The sequence below is a fragment of the Vigna unguiculata genome, chromosome 8 (assembly GCF_037176805.1).
Source record: "Vigna unguiculata cultivar grain cowpea cultivar isolate G323 ecotype 2 chromosome 8, ASM3717680v1, whole genome shotgun sequence".
NCBI lineage: Eukaryota > Viridiplantae > Streptophyta > Magnoliopsida > Fabales > Fabaceae > Vigna > Vigna unguiculata.
Genome location: NC_140799.1, coordinates 5,593,653 through 5,616,096, shown reverse-complemented (window position 1 = coordinate 5,616,096; position 22,444 = coordinate 5,593,653). Strand labels below are relative to the sequence as shown.

The following is a 22,444-nucleotide window of genomic DNA, read 5'->3' as shown; positions in this document are numbered from 1 at the left end:
AAGTTATAACATATAAAACACTACTAAAAGTAAGTATTGGATCTACCCGGCCCAATAAAAGATGCTAAGTAATGCTGTCTAATAAGGTCCAATTAGCCTTGTCACTAAAAAGACTACAAAATATTCTAAGATATATTTATCGGGGTAAATATTCACATATTAATAGTAATTATGAAAAATTTTGATAGTTTGATTACGTCTTGATATTCCTCTATACCAAATATTTACAACATAATTTTATATCAGGTAAGGTGTCACATTACTATTATATATTATTATTTTTTATTTGAGGTAAGTCGTTATTTTATTGATATTGCTTGATATTACATTACCTGTTTTATCACATGGATCAAAGCCCCAAAGACCCTATAAATACATATAGTATTCTCCAAGGAACACATCCTTTCATACTCATTCGATCTTACTCTTAAAGATCCAAACTCTCGTACTCATTTGAGCGTCAGAGAGTTTTTTGTTGGTAGATCTTTCCTTGTGTTTCAGTCCTCCGTAGCATACATCTCCAATCCATTCAGATCTTGCCACTTGTCCAAAAATTTACAGGTTGAATCCTGGTAAGAACATTTGCCTCTACACTTTATACAATCCTTGCATAATGGCATAACTCATTATTAAGATTAATGTTGAAGATTGTCCATAACTGCTCATAATTAGCTACCATTAATATTTATGGTCATAATTTTGCAATGCCTTGTAAGAATGTTATCTTGACACTTTATTTATTTCATTAACTATGTTTTATTCAAATTTGATAAATAATTAGTGTCAAAAATATGTTTTCCATTGCTTTGACAACTGACTTAACAAGTGCTCCAAATTCTAATGGTGGCCTCATAAGATAAAATGCATTGAAAATAACATTTGAGTTGCACAAAATATTTTTTTGGATATTTTAATGTTTATTAATTTAATTGAAGTTATGTTAATCTTATATAAGATATGAAAATAAAGAAATTACAAAACATCTTCAAAATAAGGCCAAATCACAATGGTGGCCTTGTGAGATAAAAATGCATCAAAAATAGCATTTGAGTTGCACAAAATATTTTTTTCAATATTTGTTGATGCAATGAAATTATGTTTTTAACCATCAAAATATAATAAAATATCGTAAAATAAAATAAAATTTTGTAACTATTTTTAGTCGTTAGTGATTTATTTTCTTGTTCAATATTATTGACAATCAAATATTTTTTTGCCATAAATTATTTTTGACATATGTAAGTCTCACCGATAATTTTAAAGCTGTCAAAAATTTCATTTATAATGATCTTTGACTTCTCAAACTTATAATTTTAATCGTGCCTCAGTTATCATCAACTAAGAAATTCTGCATTATAGCATCTAAAACTGATAATGTTATTCTACACAAAAAAAATATATGAATATATTAGAAACTAACCTTGTATTATGATAATAAATGATATTTAAATGTATTGATTTATGTTAATCTTATTTAGTTTTTAAAATATTTTATTTAAATGAAATACTTTAATTTTTTTTTTGTCAATTAAAAATATATTTATTACCATTAAACGTAAAAAAATTATTTAAATATGAAATAATTATTAATAAATTAAAAATATTAATATCAATAATGTTATAATTGATTTTAATTAGTGTCATTTATCTGTTGAAGTTCATCAAATTTTTGAATTCATATTAATAAGGATTTTTCTATATTGATATCAGTTAAAATTGATTTTAGTTGGTACGTTTATTTAACTTATATGAAACAATAAAGAGCCACAAATTAGAACATGGTATTATTTGTGTACATTAATTAGGCTTTAAATTTATATAAATAATTTTTCTATTAATGCACTATCAATATTAATATTAGACACACAAATCCATTGGATTTTTCTTTACAACAATCAATTCGCATTAATTGTGATTGCTTTCCACGGAATCATAAAAACTTGTACGTTTTTTCTTTATTATGACTCTATATGTTGCTTTGAGTGTAATTTGTGACCTATAAATAATGCAGCTTATCAGTGTCAAACAAATCCAAAAAGAATTTCAATATCAAAGCTTGCATTTTGTGTATCTCTGCAATGGCTCGTTTGACAATTCTTAGCATCATTCTCCTCCTTCCCATCATTTGTGAAGGTAAATTTTCTTCTCACAAATTTTTGTATCAACTTTATTCTCATACATTATGAATGAATATATAACATCTTTAATTATTAATCTATTTTTTTTATATAAAATGTGATTCCTAAACTCTTCCATGGATCATGATACGATGTTCAGGTTCATGTTCTTTGAGAGATCTGTCTATTACCCAAACCCTAACTGGAGTTAAAGTAGAGGGAAAACCAGAATGGATAGTGAAAATCACCAATAATTGTGCTTGTGTTCAATTGAACGTGATCTTGAATTGCAAAGGATTTCAAAGTGTTGAGAAAATAGATTCATCAGTTTTGAGAAACTCCTCTGGGCGTTGTCTTGTTAACAATGGTCAATCTGTCTATGGAGAAGATGCTGTTCAATTTAAATATGCTTCGGATAAACAATTTCCATTCACTCCTATTTCCTCACAGATTGCATGTTCTTGATACTATGTAGTTTGTCTTACAGATTATAATCCATTAACAATACATTGCCTTTTCATATCTTAAATTTGCTTCTGCAATGTCATTTCTAAAAGAGAATAAATGGTTACTCTTAAATTAGAGAGAAATATTTGGACTGTTAGAATCCATTCTTACCTCTTGACAAATACAAGATTCAAAGTGTTATATATTATGTCCTGTGAGTGTATGTTTTTAGTCTATAAACTTTGAAATAAAATTAGAATTTGTCTTTATCTAAATTTTTATATATTTTTATTCTCAAATTTAAAAAATTAATGGACGTAGTATTTTAACCCAATTATATTAAATATTATTTTATGTGTAAAATGTATCTCAACAAACATTGAAACGTAAATGTGTCAAATGATATAAAATTACATTTTTTCATTAGACCTCGTAAAGGGAATGCGCCAAATGATATATATAATTCAAATTCCAGCATGAAACGCATTTGACATAAAAATATTTCACATAATTGGATTAAAAGAATTATATCTATTATTTTTTTAAGTTTGAGTATTAATATATAAGATTTCGGATACAAAAAATTTACAATTTTGTGTCAAAAGTCCAAATATATAATTTTATATTCTAAAGTTATATAATATGAAGAAAAAAGATTATATTTTGAATTATATATTCTAAAATATAAAAATTTATGGGATGCAAGTTGAAATTATGGTGATACAGGAAGAAATAACCCATCTTTATTCTTTTTTTCTCTCTCTTTTTATGTTATAAGTTAATGCATATGATGATGGGTTTTAAAGTGTAGTAACATCTTAAAATTCGAACTAAAACAAAACATGTTCTCATGTAAAATAATTGATGATTTAATCTTTTAGTTGTCAATAAAAATATATTTAAAATAAGGAGACAATGTACTTTTACTTACACCTCTCCATATTTAGTTTATACTAAAATGCATACATTCTTTTAGTTTTAAAATAGAATTTTATGTTTTAATTCTATAATAAATTAATTTAATTTTTATTTGAATTTTTATTAAAATTTCAAAATTATGATATAAAAATTATAACATTATAAGATTATTTTACTTTCAGTTTTATTAAAGATTTAATTACTTATCATTTTTAAAATTTATTATTTATTTTTTTATTTGTGGTTTAATGAACAAGTTTTTTTCTTTAGAATTTATTTTCTCTTATTTTTTACCTTCAAGCATAAAAATAAAATTATTGGTTCTAAATACAATTCTTATCATAACTTGATTTTGAATATATATATATATATATATATATATATATATATATATATATATATATATATATATATATATATATATATATATATATATATATATATATATATATATATATATATTCAAGGGTCTTATTCATGAACATATAGTGAGACTTAGAAAATTATTTTATTTATCAAGTGAACAAATTGTCCGTCCGTACATTTTTTTACCATTCAGAATCTCAATCCAACTATATATTAAATTTGATTTATATGTAATTTTTTTTTTAAATGTCAAGCTGAATTTATTTTTAAAAACTTATCTAGTATAAAATTAGTTCAAATGAAAACAATTTACTTTACAAAATTAAAATACTATTTTTTTTTATAAATACTTATTGATAGTGTTATTTTCCACCTTATATTTAAGTTAAGTTTTATGGATATAATCAACTCCTTCATAATTTTTATCTTGTTTAATCCTCAAGTTTGTCTTATTTTTGCATTGTTTTTTGTATTTTAGTTGTTTAGTGCTTTTTTATATCTAATATCTATTTTGAGTGTGTGAAATAGAAAACCATCTTAGTGGAGGAAAACAAGCTCGACCTCAAGAGAACATGTTTGGATAAGAAAAAAATTGAATTTTAGGTATATACTCGTGTCGAGCATAATGGTGGATCTTGACCCTCTTATTTAAAGGAACCAAAATAATTTACTCAAAATTTATATATCAATATATGATGAAGTAAGATCTGTCTTATTTTCATCTCTATGGGTATCCTTTTCTATCATTTCTAAAAAAAAATGAATCTATTATTTTATTCTTCATCTATATATCTATTTAAAAAAATAAAAAAATAGTTTATCAAAATCTAATACAAAATTGAGAGATATATCTATTAAAAAAAGATAGTCACATCATAACTAAAAAATGGTTATGAAAAAATATATACAACATAACTTTTTATTCTATATATATATATATATATATATATATATATATATATATATATATATACACACACACGATTGGGAAAAGAGAGACTGTCTGGGGAGCAAGCTATGACTTCAAAGCGCTTACGTAGGCTAGTAAGGTGCGTTAGCCAGCAAGCAGCAAGCAACGACCTATTACGTTACGTGAACACATTTTTACGAGTCCCGTGAGCCGGCGAGAAGAGTTTTAGTCTTATAAAAGCATTGAAGGGATAAGACTAGTCTAGAGCCAAAGTAGCAGTAGGCATAGAAGTTGTCTTAGGACCAATACTAGCTCTTTATGTCTAGCCTGTTGCTGGTAGCTCTATGCTAGCAAGAGCTAGCCGGTCTCAAAAGCCTAATTCCTGAAAGAATGGTATTCACTAGCCTTTCAACCATCGACATATCTGTTCCCCGATCCTTCCACACCCGAGCAAACCAAGTCACGTTGCAGGACCTGCTCTCGCATTTCTTTCATTAGAAAACTATGAAGCTCCGACACGGCGTCGGAGCCACGCTTCCCCGCGTCGGAGGCGCACCGGACACGGACACTTGCCGGAAGCGCACACGACGCGGTGTCAGAAGCTTTTTTTTTACCGGACACGGCCTTCTCTCTCGATGCAGAAAAGAAACGTTTGTGGTGCTGAAAAAGTGGAACGTGGACGCCTTGCAGAGTTGCCTGTTGCATAATTGCAACCAAATTCGCGGAGAGGAGAAGGGAAGATAGAAGATAGGAAAGGGAAAGTTAAGCAAAACAAAAAAAATCTGAAAAGAAATACATCTGTTCAGATTTCACTTTATCTAAAATTTTCTTAAAATATTTTATTTAAAGAGATTTTAACTTGTTTTATCATTATATAATATATTATATTATAATTAATTTTAATCTATAACATCTTTCATTTTTTATACGTAAATAAATATAAATAAATTACTAGATACATGTTCCATATTTCAAATAAATATAAATAAATTACTTTATATATATATATATATATATATATATATATATATATATATATATATATATATATATACGTGTCCGTGTCCTACATTTTTTCGATTTAGACGCTTCCCCGTGTCCATGTCCGTGTCGTGTCCGTGTCCGTGTCCGTGTCTGGGCTTCATAGTTAGAAAACTCCAGTTCGTGATCCTTTGTCTTCAACTAGCGGCTTTGATCTTCTCTTCCCGATTCCTATACCATACGCATCTATCCTCATTTAGAGCAATGTTGTGTCCATCTTCTTGAACTAAAGGACATATGCAAGTTTCAAGTCGAATTCCATATCCATCCCACAGACAATTATGAACCAAAAAGAGCAGGAGCAGGTTCGGGCCCATCTAGCTCAGCTTTTTATGGCAAGACAAGACAAGCAAAAGCCATAGGGCTGGCATTGAATGGTACACCCCCTTAGCTCGTTAGGACATGGAGTCTTAGTATTCGTAGCACTCATAAGAATAGCCTCGTCAGATAGAAAAAGATTGACGCTACCCTTTTCTTTATCTTTTCCCCTTTGCCTGTTTTTGACCAAGAAGAGAACCCGCTATATCCTGGGGAAGAAAAATCTGTATCCAAGCTATCCCAGTCGTGAATAAGGAAAGAAAGACATTATGGTTCGTAATAGATAAGCAGAAAAAGTTGCTATTAACCAAGAAGGGGACCCCCAGCTTTCATCTATCCAAACTATGCTAGGGTAATTGTAGTAGAAGCTAAGCCAATAACGTTGGGCTTTCATCTTTAAGAGCTATCTTAACTTAAGTAAGGGACCAACTGATTGAAGCTTAAAAACATGTCTTTCCATTCATATGATCCCATTCAAGGGGCTATGCTAATAGTAAACCAAGCTTTATCCGCGCCAGGATAGGATGTTCACTCATCAATCGATCATATTTGCCTTTCTTCTTTCTAACTCTTCCACTAAGATTTGAAGCAGATGGAAGAGAAGGCATTTACTGCATACTGGGGTGCTTTCTCCCGATTACTTATTAACAATTTCCTTCCACCAGCGTGTTAGTATGATTTTTTCTTACCTACTAAAGCAGTCAATCACGCTATCCTTCCTTACCCTTCAACCAACCCCTTCGATTTTGTTTCTGTAGTAGTATAGTTTATCGCCCCCTTACCTTGATGCCTACAGCTCAATTTGTTTTCTAGTAGTGATGGCAAGAATCTGCGAAAAAAATGTTATTTATCCTTTTTTTGTGTTCTTTCTGAATGGAGCTACACGAGGGAAAGCTCAGCTTTCTACTCTGCCGCAAAAGGGGGGCCGCTTTCTTCTCTAAAAAAATGCAAGTTCCGCCATCCGGGCCCAACAAGCAGCATAATTATGTTCCAAGGCTTCGTTCGTTTCATTCCAGCAAAAGCAGTATATGGTTCAAAGCGCCTTGTTCCATCCGGCGAGAATCCCCTAAATTCTTTTACTTTGAAAGGAAATACACCTCTATAGGAGGCCTAAGACGAAGAAACACAATTGCTCGATTGAAAGGTGAGGATGCAGAACTTCCCTTTTGGCTTTCTTCCGCTAGGAAATTGGACTCTGACTGAGTGTGGATGATCGACTTGGCATTCTCAATCGGCCTCCTTGCTACGTTGAAAGAACACAGGGAGTGGAGCGGCCCGTTTGAGTACATAAGAGATTGTTAACCAGAAGAGGTTGTTGGAGAAGTCCCTAGATAGGCAGATCTAGATAAACGAAAGGGGCATATATATATATATATATATATATATATATATATATATATATATATATATATATATATATATATATATATATATATATATATATATATATATAAGACTCGTGAGATAAAAAAAGTAGGTTTAATTATGCCTTTTGTCCTCATTTTTGTAGCAAAATCTCAATTTGGTCCCTTCCGTTAGTGGTACAGTAACATTGTTAAAGGAGGTGTCACGTGTCAGTTCTTGAATTTTTTTAACTTTTTTTAAATTTTTTTAATTTTTAATTTAAAAAAAATTGTCACGTGACAAATTGTCATCGTGCCAGTGGCAGTGATAGAGTAATGTGACAGTGACAATGCCATGTGTCAGTTATATGTTAGGTGTCATTTCCACATTCTCAATTTGGTCACTTTATTTTAATTTTTGTATCAATTTAGTCCCAATTTTTTAAGAATTGAGCAATTTTGTCCCTCTCCAAATTGAAATCAAATTTAATTTTTATATAAATGTACATAAATATTTCTATCAAAATTGATATTTCAAGTAAATATTTTTAACAAAATTAAGTTTATTTAATTTATATTTTACATTGAAATTTATTTAAAATTGTTAATAGAAAAAAATTCATAAATTATATTGATATTTTATTATATCGTACTTTAATATTTTTTTTTATTTGAATTTATATTTCAAATAATTGTATATTTTTAAAACGTGTAAAGTTCAATAATTTCTATACAAATATTTGAATTGGTGTAAAAATAACAATTTTAAAAATTTTAAAAATAATTTTAACTAGTTCATGTAACAATCAAAAACATATAAATTTAAATTTTGAAAATAATTTTAAATAAAGTTGAATGTGAAACACAAATTTAAATAAACTTAGTTATGTTAAAAATTTATAATAAAAATATCAATTTGAATAAAAATATCAAATTTAATAAAAATATTTGTATGAAATTTATATAAAAATTAATTTTTGTTTCAATTGGGAGATGGATGAAATTGCACTATTTTTACAAAAAATTAGGATTAAATTGAGACAAAAATTAATATACAGGACCAAATTGAGAATGAGGAAATGACACCTAACATAATACTAACACGTGGCATTATCACTGTCACATCACTCAGTCAATGCTACGTGGCAAGATGACAACAACTTGACACGTGGCAAATTTGTTATTTTTAAAAAAAAATCAAAAAAATAAATAAAAAAAAAATCCAGGAACTAACACGTAACACTCCATTTAACGTTGTTACTGTACCACTAACGGAAATGACTAAATTGAGATCAAATTTCTCAAAACAAGGACCAAATTGAGATAAAAATAAATAGATGAACCAAATTGAGATTTTGCTACAAAAATAGAGACCAAAGACATAATTAAATCAAAAAAATACTATTTATTAAATAATATTTCACTGTCAATCTAGACAAAATGGAGTTTTCTATTTTCAATAATGGAATACAATATATGAGAAATCAGAATACAAATGAGTTTGTGTCTAACTTTTTTTTTCATACACAAAAGAAAGCATATGAGATTAATAGATAGATATAATATGTGAAAAACTCAAAAGATAATGAGAGAGAACATAAAAATATTTCAATAAATTTATTTATTCTTTATTGCTTAATTTTATATTTCATTATTTATTAATATTAAATGTTATAATTTATAAAAGAAAAATAAGAATGTACATAATTTAATTTTCATAAATACAATATATATTACATATAATTTTAAAAAATTTTAAAATTTGGGTGGTGGGTGCATGAGATTGAAATGGATGAAATTTAGTCTTTAAATTTGGAAATACTATTATCTTTTGTTGCACACCAGTTATTTGATAAAAAAACTCAAAAAGAGTTTATTTGAGTTTTTATGGCTTTGTTATCTAATTGAGTTGTGAATTGCAAGAGTTATCAAGTGTTACACACGTTTCTTATGAGAGAACGATATGTATCACTTATTACATCGCGATCAGTGCACTTGGTGACCTATGTACTTGCAATTTCGTGCTAACAAACTTTTGGCGTTGTTGTCGGAGAACTGTGTTCCAACACAAGACAATTTAATCATTTTCTTACTCTTTTTCATTTTGTTGTGTTTGTTTTTGTTGTTTTCTTTTATGCAATTTGCTTGTAGATGTTTATGCTTTCTATTGGTTTGGTTTATATTTAATGCTTGAAAGGTCCTAGGGATGGTATTTCACACATCCATGTATCCTTTTCTCTTCCACCTATGATACACAGATACGATACGTGTATCAGATACGACACGTATCTGGTATGTTGATACATTTATTTTGAAAATAATAGAACACGATACGTGATAGATATGCGATATATGGATATTGAAAAGTGTGTATAATAATTCTTAAAAACATAATAAATATATGATTGTTATTTTGTTAATCCAAATTAAAACTATATGTACTAAAATTATCAACACAAAAAATATATATTATTGTCATCATAAAAGTATCACTATAAGAAAACTCTTAAATAATGATCAATTTTAGTAACCATAAATATGTTAGAGACTAATTTCCTAATTGGAGACCAATTTATAGACTAATTATTTAGGTAACTGAAACCTGGATAGCTAATGTTAATGACTAATTTAGAAACCAATTATTTTGGTAGTCAAAATCTTGGTAGGTGATGTTAGTGATCAATTTAGAAATCAATTCATAATAAAAATTATTTTAATTATCAATTTAGAGATTAATTATAATTTTTTGGAACTATTTTAGTTGTCAATAATTTTTAGTTTTTAAATTAATACTTAAATTGGTCACTATATAGTGACTAATTATTTTTATGGTATAAATACACATTTGGTACCCAAACTTTTTCGGAAAGTTCAATGTGGTACCCGAACTTTAGGAATGTTCAATTTGGTACCCCCAATTTTCTAAAGAGGTTCAATTTGGTCCTCTCCGTTAAGTTGGAGTTAACACCGTGTCCGTACAGGACACGTGTCAAGCCATGAAATTTTTATTTTTATTTTTAATTTTTTTTTCATCAAATCACTACACCTAAATATTCAAATTATTTTATTTTTTACAAGTGTAAAAAATTTCATGTATAAAAAATTACAAAGGTTAAAATGAAAAAAATAAAATAATTTAAGTATTTAGGTGAAATGATTTGATGTATATATATTATAAAAAGTTATTGTAACATGTATATATAGGTTGTAATTAAGCTTATTTACTAATTTGGTCTCAAATGGAAGATGACGAAATTGAATGATTTTAAAAAATTGGGGTACTAAATTGAACCAAAAATTTAAATTGGGATACTAAATTGAAAACAACTATTACACTGCCACGTGTCATGCTTGTAAGCTGCCACGTGGCACGATGATAAACTGACACGTGGCAGTTTTTTAAATTTTTTGAAAAAAAAAAATTAATTTTTTGAGAAAAAATTAAAAAAAAAATAAAAATTTCATGGCTTGACACGTGTCCTGTACGGACACGGTGTTAACTCCAACTTAACGGAGAGGACCAAATTGAACCTCTTTAGAAAATTGGGGTACCAAATTGAACATTCCTAAAGTTCGGGTACCACATTGAACTTTCCGAAAAAGTTTGGGTACCAAATGTATATTTATACTTATTTTTATTATTAAAATTGATCATTATTAAAAGATTTTCTTGTACCGTATTACGACTTTGTAATTTAGATACTTAACTGATAAATGTCGATAAAGTATTTTAAAGTATCATATACGGATACGTGTAAGACACGGATACATGACCCTGACCCAAATTAAAGTATCGATACGTTATAGTCATCCACGCATAGCCTCCTTCCCTAATCGAAGCACAACTCCCTCCAACACTTTTTATTTTTTTTCTTAATAAACAAATATTTCGGATTGTAAAATAAAAAACACAGAAATAAAATTGTATTACGAAATACATTTTTTAATTTTTGTTTTGCATTGTATAATCAAAATATAAAATTTTATATTTCAAATCGTATTATTTCGAATGTAAAAATGTAAATTGTATTCCAGAGTGTATAATTTATGATTGTATAATTTATAATGTAAAATAAAAATAAATTCTGAATTATATACTCTAAAATGTAAAATTTGTATTCCATTTTTTTTTATTTTATATATTGGATTGTATAATAGAAATAGAAATTTTATATTTTAGATTATATATTAAATATTATCGAATTGTGTACTTAGGAATTGAAAATAAAAGGAGTATAAAATTAGAATTAAAAAATGTATGAGGTGTAGGAAGAAATAGCCTGATCAAAGTTAATGCGGAGGCTATTGTTTTCTACATTCACTAACTGCGCCATACAATTATTCTCATTGTAATTCTCGTCGCCGCCGCTTCTATCACCACTCTACCGAAGAGGAAAAAGGAGAAGAAGACTACAAAGCTTATTCTACAATGCATTCCAGAAATTTCATTCTACAAAGCTTATTCCACAATGCATTCCAGAAATTTCAAAATTTCGTTCTGGAAAGTTCTATTTTAGAAAATTTGTTTCAAACATTCCAAAAAACTTGTTCAGGGAAAGTTTCTAAAATATGTATTTCGGAAAGCATTTTTAAGGGGTAACAGGAAGTAAAAGCCTAATGTAGATGGTGCTGCAAGATCTAATCTTAATCATTTTGCTAGTTTACGAGTTTACTTTAAGAGTTTACGAATTTACTTGCGGATTTACAATGCTAATAACATTGAGTTTAAGGTTTTACACATTTTAAGGTAATAGGGGTACTAATTGTCTTGCTTAAAATGGAGTGAAAAATAAGTTAGGTTTCTTTTGTTTTTTAATCTTTGTCCCTTCTCTGTATTTCAACTTTTTTTTTTAAATAGACGTAACTTTCAAGAATTTAGATTTTATTAGTGTCTGTGGTTTTGGTGGTTGGTTTTTTTCTTAGCGTGGGTTTGGTTGAAACCTTGTGCTCGTTCGCACATTTCATGCTAAATCATTGTTGAGATTTTAAAGTGTCAAGTTGGCATGCAGTGATGTCTAAAGAAAATATAATCTTATATTTATAGATAAACTAAAAAAGTATTTAAATTCCTATTATAAATAAATCGTGTAAATCTGTATTACTTTTATGTTATCATTAAATTTTGAACTGACTTCTTGTTACATTTCTTAATAATTTTTTCACTCAATTTATTTGGTTAAGCAAATTTTCTGAGATATATTTTGGTCATGTGAGGTGTGAAAATACTAGTTAATAGGAGTGTGTCCTATATTTAATGAGCAAAATTAGTAATATAACAATGACTAAAAATTTTCATTTTAATTCCTACAAAACTGCATGAAGAGCACACTGATCGGTCAAGGACTAAACTAGACTTGGCACAAAATGTTAGCAGCATTTGTAGCTGTTCATTGACTCTGTCTGAACTCACTCCAATAAAAAATTTCCAACCACATCATCAATATCAATATAATCAATATAAATATATACATATGCAAGCCAAAGTTCACACCTCAAGTGATATAGAATCACTTGTTCAAGATGGCTGCCACTGATACCTTTGGAGAGATCATAGATGGTGATGTCTTCAAGTACTATGCACATGGCTGCTGGAACAAGTCCTCTTCTGGGAAATCCGTTCCCATCATCAATCCCTCCACTAGGAAACCACAGTTCAAGGTCCAAGGTATTCTTAACACACCCTAATATTCAAACCATGTCTATACCAATTTGGTTTCTGACAAAATGATCATTTAGTTTTTTCATGTTTTGTTGTTGGGAATCATGATCAATACAGCATGATGGTACTGTCTTTCTTGGAGTTTGTTTTAAGGGTTGTAAGGTGTGAATTGGGGATACTGATTCTCTTTGACTGAATCTCAAACAGCTTGTACCCGGGAAGAGGTTGATAGAGTCATGGAATCAGCAAAAACAGCTCAAAAATCATGGGCCAAAACTCCATTGTGGAAAAGAGCACAGTTGCTTCACAAGGCTGCAGCAATACTGAAGGAACACAAAGCACCTATTGCTGAGTGTCTTGTTAAGGAGATTGCAAAGCCAGCTAAAGATGCTGTCACTGAAGTATGTACATGTTCAAGACCTTGTTTTCCCCCTCTTTTTTTCTTTCATGTTTTAACTTCTAGCATTCAAATAACCATGCACGTAGCACTTAGGAATCCTTGATGGGAATATTGAGGTTTTAATTGCACGTTTATGAGATTTGTCCATTTTGATCTTGGTTTTCACTTTCCTTTTAAATGCTTTGTTTTTATGTAGGTGGTCAGATCAGGGGATTTAATTTCATATTGTGCTGAGGAAGGTGTAAGAATTCTAGGGGAAGGAAAATTTCTGGTCTCTGATAGTTTTCCAGGGAATGATAGAACCAAATACTGTCTCTCTTCCAAGGTATTTTGACCTTTCACTCTGAGAGAGATGTTGGCTCTAACACCAACCATTAACTATTGTTACTTTTTCCCTCACGTCGCTATGTCTAAAATCTTACAATTTTTTTCACCAAGTAATGACTCACATTCCACTTTTTTCACCAAGTAATGACTCACATTCCACTAGACAGTTAGTGATAAGATAAACATTAATTCTTATAAAATCTTTACAAAACCTATAAAATAATTACTATATTGAACATATCTCTGTTTCATGTGCTGTGGATTATCCAAATCTTATAAGGACTATATCAACCATATCTCTGACCCATGAGAGATCTCAACAATATCCTAGACTTTATGCATGATCTTGTTACTGTAAATGAGGCATTATTTTGGGATATTTCTGATTGTAGATTCCACTTGGAGTTGTTTTAGCCATTCCACCTTTTAACTATCCTGTTAATCTGGCTGTTTCAAAGATTGCTCCAGCGCTTATTGCTGGAAACTCCATTGTTCTTAAACCCCCAACTCAGGTATGCAACTATTTATTCAGCATATACTTATTAGTTATTGATAGTTGGTGTTACCATTATTTAATTCAGATAAAATCTCAAGGGCTACCTATATTTGAATGCTTCATGAGTCAGAAAACTTGCTTAGTTCTTAATCTTTACAGGGTGCTGTGGCTGCAATACATATGGTGCATTGCTTTCATTTGGCTGGTTTCCCCCAAGGTCTTATTAGCTGTGTCACAGGAAAGGGTTCTGAGATTGGTGACTTTCTTACAATGCACCCGGGGGTGAACTGCATAAGGTAATATGCACTTTTTTTTGCTATATTGTAATTGTTATCCTCCATTATTATATAATGGTTATTGTTTTCCATGTAATAATTCATGTGCTTCCTAATTTGCAAATGTAGTTCCAACTTCCAACTAGATATGTTCAAGCTAGATAAATTCATCATGTCTCATCTTTTGTATGCTGACATGTAGTAGTTGCAACAGTAATTTTAAGATATAACATGAAAACTATGAGTGATGTTGTACCAAATTATGAAGATAGAATAGTGACTGGGAGTTTTTTGGTTAGTTGAGAGGTGCTTTGTCATTGCATTTTTAACTGAGAATTTCCCCACCTAATTCACATTAATCCTAAGTTTTACTGGTGGAGACACCGGAATAGCAATATCAAAGAAGGCTGGCATGGTTCCTCTTCAAATGGAGCTGGGAGGAAAAGATGCATGCATTGTTCTTGAAGATGCTGACTTGGATTTGGCAGCCTCTAACATGGTGAAAGGAGCCTTCTCCTACAGGTAAATAATGGACTTTAAATTATGTTACAGGAGAAACTGCAAATTTGCTTCATTAGTCCTTTAGCATATGAACCTGCATTTGCCTATCGAAATTTGTATTACTTCCTTTCCATATGTTTAGATCTTTAAGGTTAACATTCATAGATGGAGAAATCTTTAGTGGAAGTAAAATGTTATTATATTATGACTAAAAATATCTTTATTTAATACCTTGAACCTGCACCACTAATAGTGTGATACTTCCTTCTCTAACCCCAAAAGGTAATTCATTCACTGAAGTTATTATATGGAATAATAATGTAAAGAAGGAAACAGTTCATGCAACAAAATCCACCAAAGGCATCTCTGAATTTCATGATTAATGTGGAACTTTCGCATATTCCCAAGTTTAAAACCTCAGTATGTGAACTTATTCATTTATACATTACAATTTTCTCATTGTGGCTGCATAAATTCCCTTGACAGCAATACAATACTCATAAATCTTAATACAAATGCTGTGAAAAATTTTATGGCAGTGGTCAAAGATGCACAGCAGTAAAGGTTGTTTTGGTCATGGAATCAGTTGCCAACACTCTTGTTAAGAAACTCAATGAAAAAGTTGCCAAGTTAACTGTTGGAGCACCTGAGAATGACTGTGATGTAACACCAGTTGTCACAGAATCCTCTGCTAACTTCATTGAAGGATTGGTAATGGATGCTAAGGAGAAAGGAGCAACATTCTGCCAGGAATACAAAAGGGAAGGAAATCTCATTTGGCCATTGCTGTTGGATAATGTTCGTCCTGATATGAGGATAGCATGGGAGGAGCCATTTGGACCAGTTTTGCCAGTTATCAGAATCAATTCTGTTGAGGAGGGAATCCACCACTGTAATGCCAGCAATTTTGGCCTTCAGGTATAGTACACTTCATCAATATGAATGCATACATTCAAATGTCAGAATCATTTCAAAAAAGGCTTCATTTTTATGTTTCTCTAATTTATTTTTTCTTACATGCAACAGAAAGTGTCTGTGGATTTCAATAGGATGTTTTTCTAAATAGCTAGTGTGTTAGTGGATTCTCCTTGTAAATCTAAACTTGTTTTCATCATATTCATAATCACATGAGTGACAGAGCATAATCCATTTTATCTACTCCAAAGCAGAAATGTTTTCTTTCCTTTGTTTCATTTAATCATATGTATAATGCAGGGATGTGTCTTCACCAAAGACATCAACAAAGCAATGTTGGTAAGTGATGCAATGGAGACAGGAACAGTTCAAATTAACTCAGCACCATCTCGTGGACCTGATCACTTTCCTTTTCAGGTGAAAATTGTTCTACATTTGCCAAGTCGCCATAAAATTTTGATACCTTTTTACAGGAAGCAAATTCAAAGGTTTCTACCAATGAAAAAAGATAGAAAAATTCCTTATTTATTTCAACACACCATCATGAATTGATGACTTAAATTTATATACACATGGAATGAGATTTATATACTGTGAGTGCAAAATATTCTGATGGACTATGACAGACATTGAATAAGATTTGATAACTTGACCATGTGATTTTATTTAATGTTTTTCTGTCTAAACAAGCAAATATGATTTGTGGCAGGGACTGAAGGATAGTGGAATTGGTTCTCAAGGAATCACCAACAGCATTAACATGATGACAAAGGTTAAGACTACAGTAATCAGCTTACCAGCAGCTTCTTACACTATGGGATGAGATGATTAAGAAACTATTAAGTTACTCAAAGTAGTGTTATCTAGTCAACCTTATAAATGAGGTGTTTTCCAATCTTCAACGTTTCATCTTAACATTAGAGTAGAGTGAGAGATTTGCTGCACGTAAGTAACTTTTGTTTTATGTGGCTTGTGTCTCTACAGAGAAATGGTAACGATTTTTTTGTACAAGTAGGATATGAATCTTGAATAAATTATGGTTTTCGCACTCTTTTTCTTCAACTTATGGTTGTTGGATCATCATGTGATAATTCTAGGGAGAAGTATGTGTTATAATTTAAATAACTACAAATAGAAATTGATCTTATGAAGAATGTTATTTCTAGACTAAATAAGTAGTTATAAAGGGGATAGTTGCAAAGGGAATATTTCACCATTGTCGTAGAAAGTAACATTTGACTAGAGATGTTAAAATGAGTTTCAACCCGTGAGTTAACCCGGCTCACCACGGGTTCGAGCCGGGTTGGGTTGAGAAAAATTTAACTTTTTCAAAAGTGGGTTGAACTCAACCCGGCTCACTTAACCCACAGGTTAAACGGATTCGAGCCGGGTTGAAGGTGGGTTGACCCACTTAACCCACCAACATTTTTTTACAATTTTTTTTAATTTTTTTTTTAATTTTTTTTAATAATTATTTACTATTCCTATTATAGTTGTTCACAATTTCATATTTTTAAATACTAGAATGTTGCTTAATTAGATTTGAATAGTTTAAATGTTTAATTAATTTGATTGTCAAGTTATATATATGTTGATACTTTAATCTTTAACTATAATTTTTATAGTAAATTACTCAAGTAATCGTCTTATAAACAATTTTTTCTAAATTAGCATGAAAAAAATATATAATTTTTTTATTTATATTTTGTTGTATAGCATGACAGAAAATTTGTAATATTAGCCATGCTTCCTTAGACTAATGGATACTTTTTTGGAAATAATTCTTCATATATTGGCGGTGAGTATGATCAAAATATTGGTTCTTGATTTTAGTATGATTGTCATTTCATGAGTTACTTAAAAATTTATTTAAATATTTGAATACTAAAAAAAATAAAAAAATAATTTTTTTAGGTGTGTTGGTGAGCCAACCCACTTAACCCACCAACCCGTGGTGGGTTGAACTGGGTTACAAAATTTCTGGCTCACCAGAAAGTGAGTCGGGTTGGGTTCATTCATTTTTAACCCGGCTCGTGGTGAACCAACCCGTGTGAGCCGGGTTGACCCACTTTGACATGTCTACATTTGACATTTTTCGTTGATTAGATTCATAATCAACATAAAGTATATTCTTTTCTTATTTTTAAGCCTAGAAATTGAGTAAATTGGAACTTTTTTTACGTTGGTTATTATATTGAAGTGACTTTTTCTTTTATGTAATGTAATATAACATAAAGGTGTTTTCTCTTTTATATCAATTCCGTTTAAGAGATTTAATTCGATCAATATAATTTTGTAATATTTTGTACCAATGAAACAATGAAGAATGTTATTTGTAGCCATTTATTGAGGTCGAAAATAATTATGTTGTGAAGATTGAAAAAAGAAACGAAATTTCAGTAAATAGGATTTTCTTTTAGGTTGAAAGTTTGCCAAATTAAATTTGGAGGCAAAATTTTTGCAGTGTAGTAGTGAACAGATTTGAATTTGAAGACAAAATAATCAAGTATATATCCAACTAATTTTCACAAAATAAAATTAAGTAATTCTAACCTTTTATTATGATTACTCCAAAATAGTTTTTCACACTTTTTGATACTTGCAACTGTTCTCAATACTAAGAAATAGATGTCCATAATGACAAATAAGTACAACCCCATAACTCATTCTCAGATAACCATAAGAAGAATTACATTAATTTTGTAACTCCCAATGATAGACCTAAATACAAGAAAAGAGGAAGAAGGTAATCTAATTCCACAAAACACCTTATTTATATACTATAAAATTGTCTTATTTAGAAGAGAATTTTAAGCTCAACCCCACAAAACTAGTTTGTAAGGCAAGGTTTGCAGCTCACTTATATTCTATGAAATTGTCTTATCTTTAGTTGATGTGGGACTTTCAACATAACCAAAAAGAACAAAGATGACACTTTCTGTAGTTGTTCTAATTATCATTCATGTGTTTATCTGAATATGCCAAATCATTATCCTTTTAACGATGTCAAAGTTAATCTAACGAAAAAAAAAAAACTATATTAACTCATCTTAACAAAATTCAAGGCTATAAACATGTTAAATATGTTTTTTGTCCCTTCACAAAAATTGGAATCAGTTCATCTTCGAAACTTTAGCTTAATCTAGTCCTACAACTTTATAAATATGTGGATTCTTTTAACCAAATTCATGATAGTTTCTTAGCTAACATTAAAGAGTAAATGTGTCAAACAATGTAAGCAATTCAAATACTATCATGAAACGCGTTTGAAACGTCAAATAAACTTAACAAAATTTCATTAAAATGACTAAATCTATGCATTTATAAAGTTAGAGAATTAAATTTGGCCAAAGATTCGAAGATGTACTACTTACATTTTTCACTAAAAATAAAGAGACTAAAAACTTTTAGCATTAACTTAGCTATTGTATAGTGATGGATGTAAAAATAATTAAAGGCTGTCAAATTTCAAAATTTATATTTTTTTCTTGCTTATATTTTGTGCTCTAAATATATCTCATTTATGAATTTTAACTTTGTATATAACTATATATAGATTTAATTTTTCTTCTTTTTCTTCTCTAATAAATGCATAGTGTTATCATAAGGAATTAATGAGCTTATGTAAAAGTTTATACTCATGTTAGTTTGGAAGAAAGAGTTAATAAAAAAAAGTATGTTATGAAATAAAGTGAATAATAGAGAGAACAATAGATAATAGAGAAGAAACAATAGAGAATAGAAAATAAGAGAATAGGGAGCAACTCATCTGTGTATTATTATTGATAGGAAGAGTCCTATTTATAGATACAATATGTAATCCATAAAGGAAACAAATCAACTTAGTTAATACAAATATTTACCATAAAGAGTAATGAATCATATGAGTAAATATATCAAATCAATGGACAATCATTAATTCATAACACTCCCCCTTGAGTGTCCATTGATAAAGAATGTGCCTCGTTAAAACCTTACTAGGAAAAACCCTTTGGGATAAAAAAAACCTAGTGAAGGAAAAAGAGTACAACATTCTGTATTCTTTAATACAATATTGTTCATCACATATTCTATTTCTCCCCCTCATGTAAACTTACATCATTAAGGTGACAGAGTCCGAATTTGTCAGTCATTTGCTCAAAAATTTTTCTTGGCAAAAACTTCACAAATAGACTTGTCATATTTTCAGATGAACGAATTTTTGGATATCTATATCATCCTTTCAATTGAACAATACACTATTGTCTTCATATATGGTTGTTGATTCCATCTTTCTCGGGGATAGTCACAAGTTTCTTGCACATGTTGAATTATAAACCTTAACCAAACATATTCACAACTTTTCTCGTAATTTTGTATGATTAGACGATGTTGCTACTATGGTTTGTTTCATATACCTTCATGAAACCATTGTGCTACCACATGTGAACAAACATCTTGTTTGTGATCAACCATTGTGACATTGTAAGAATATGTAAAATAACATGCATATCCATAACCCATTAGTCTGAATCTGAATCATTTGGATGGAATAAGCTCATATTCGTAGTACCCTTAAAGTAACGAAGTATATGTTTTACTCCAAACCATTTTTTTCTTGTAGTTGAAGAACTATATCTTGCTTAACAAATTTATAGCAAATGCAATATTAGATCGAGTATAATTCGCAAGATACATTAGTGTTTCTATGACACTAAGATATGGTGCTTCTAGACCAAGAAGATCTTCATCATTTTCTTGAGGTCTAAGAAGAGTCTTTATCAACATCTAACGACCTCACAACTATTGGAGTGCATAATGGACATGACTTGTCCATTTAGAACATTTTAAGCACCTTAATCATATAAGCCTCTTGATGTATAAAAATACTTTTATTTAAATACTCAATTTTCTAATTTCAAACAAGACTTTGCCCTTCAAAGATCATTCATCTCAAATTCTTTCAATTGTCTTGTGAGCTCATTAGTAGTTTCAACGATGTTTATGTCATCTACATAAACAATAATTATGAAAAATTGATTTTCTAATATTTTCATATAAATACAAAGACAAAAAGGATCATTTCCATATCCTTATTTTAATAAGAACTCAATAAGATGGTTATACCACACACATCCTTGCTTTAATCAATAAAAGAGCATGTTCAATTTTATTGAATAACCCTTTTTAGAATTTGTCTTGTTGGGCAAATAAAATCCTTCAGGGATTTTCATATAAATATGATTCTCAAAAGAACCGTACGAATAGGTTGTAACATCATCCATTAGATGTAAATGCAAAACTTGTTGTGCAACTAGGATAATCGAATATTGCAATGTTGTTGCATCCAATACTAGTGAACATGTTTTTTCACTAATCAATACAAGGTTTTGTGAATAACCTTGAGCAACCAATTATGCTTTGTATCTAACAATTCCATCATTTTTAATTTGATTTTTGCGCAAAAATTCATATGTACCCAACGGGTTTCATAACTTCAGGTGTGCGAACTATATGTTCAAAAACCTTTCGTTTAGCAAACAAATATAATTATGCTTCTTTGCATATTTTCATTTTGGCCAATCTTTTCTTTGCCGACAATCTTCAATGATCATTGCTTATTGATCCTCATTGTCATTCATAGCATTCATCGCTATGTTATAAGTAAAAGTTTCATCAATGTTAACTTCATTTTGGTTTCATATTATATGATTCATGACATAATTTATTGAGATCTCATCATTTTCAACCATTTCAGGTACCTGAGGTTCTTCTGGAACCGAACCATTAATTATGTCAAATGAATCTTTTGGGATTTTAACCTTTTCGATTAGGTTATTTTGCATATTAGCCCCCTTTCTCATTCAAGAGTTTTTATCTTTGGAACCAATCGGTCTACCACGCTTCAAACGTGTTCACATGAGTTTTTCAACCCTTTTTTATCACATCATAATAACTGATCATGTCAAACAAGGCAATCATTTTGATTTGTAAACTTCTGGTTTACCATGACATGCATTTAAATTGTAGTAATAAACTTGTAGTACAAACTATAAGAGAATGTTGATAATTTCTCCAATACACTTTCTTTTTCAACTCAATCATAGAGATATAAAGATATTTCATATCTTTTTCATTGTTTGTCTCGATATAATATCCATTTAGACAAATATCATTGAAACTTAATAAGTTTCTATTCAACTTCTTGGTAGAAGTATAATAGTTCTTCTAGAGTCTTCAAATATATTTGTAGTACTATAAATAATACTAACATCGATGTCTCACATTATCAAACAAGAGAAAATTTTATTACTCTTGAGAATTGTATAAGTTGTTGCACAATCAATAAGACACATATCTTTTGGTACTAGTGCAAAACATTCATTTTTCATATAAACGTAAATATCAATATGAGATTTTTTTTTTCAACAC

The 22,444-nt window shown here is 29.6% G+C and overlaps 2 protein-coding genes across 2 annotated transcripts; both read left to right on the top strand.

The window, feature by feature from the left end:
- The first annotated feature begins 2,017 nt into the window (after window positions 1-2,017).
- Window positions 2,018-2,777, top strand: LOC114193006 (uncharacterized protein At1g05835-like). The gene is made up of 2 exons (XM_028082688.1): window positions 2,018-2,133; window positions 2,278-2,777. Exons 1-2 carry the CDS (start codon window positions 2,079-2,081, stop codon window positions 2,580-2,582), a joined length of 360 nt encoding a protein of 119 aa, XP_027938489.1. The 5' UTR covers window positions 2,018-2,078; the 3' UTR covers window positions 2,583-2,777.
- Window positions 2,778-12,915: 10,138 nt separating this feature from the next.
- On the top strand, window positions 12,916-17,095 carry LOC114193134 (NADP-dependent glyceraldehyde-3-phosphate dehydrogenase-like). Its single transcript, XM_028082838.2, has 9 exons — window positions 12,916-13,125; window positions 13,327-13,520; window positions 13,716-13,844; window positions 14,239-14,358; window positions 14,502-14,638; window positions 14,984-15,139; window positions 15,658-16,036; window positions 16,334-16,450; window positions 16,743-17,095. The coding sequence occupies exons 1-9, from the start codon at window positions 12,981-12,983 to the stop codon at window positions 16,854-16,856; spliced, it is 1,491 nt and encodes a 496-aa protein (XP_027938639.1). The 5' UTR covers window positions 12,916-12,980; the 3' UTR covers window positions 16,857-17,095.
- Window positions 17,096-22,444: the final 5,349 nt, after the last annotated feature.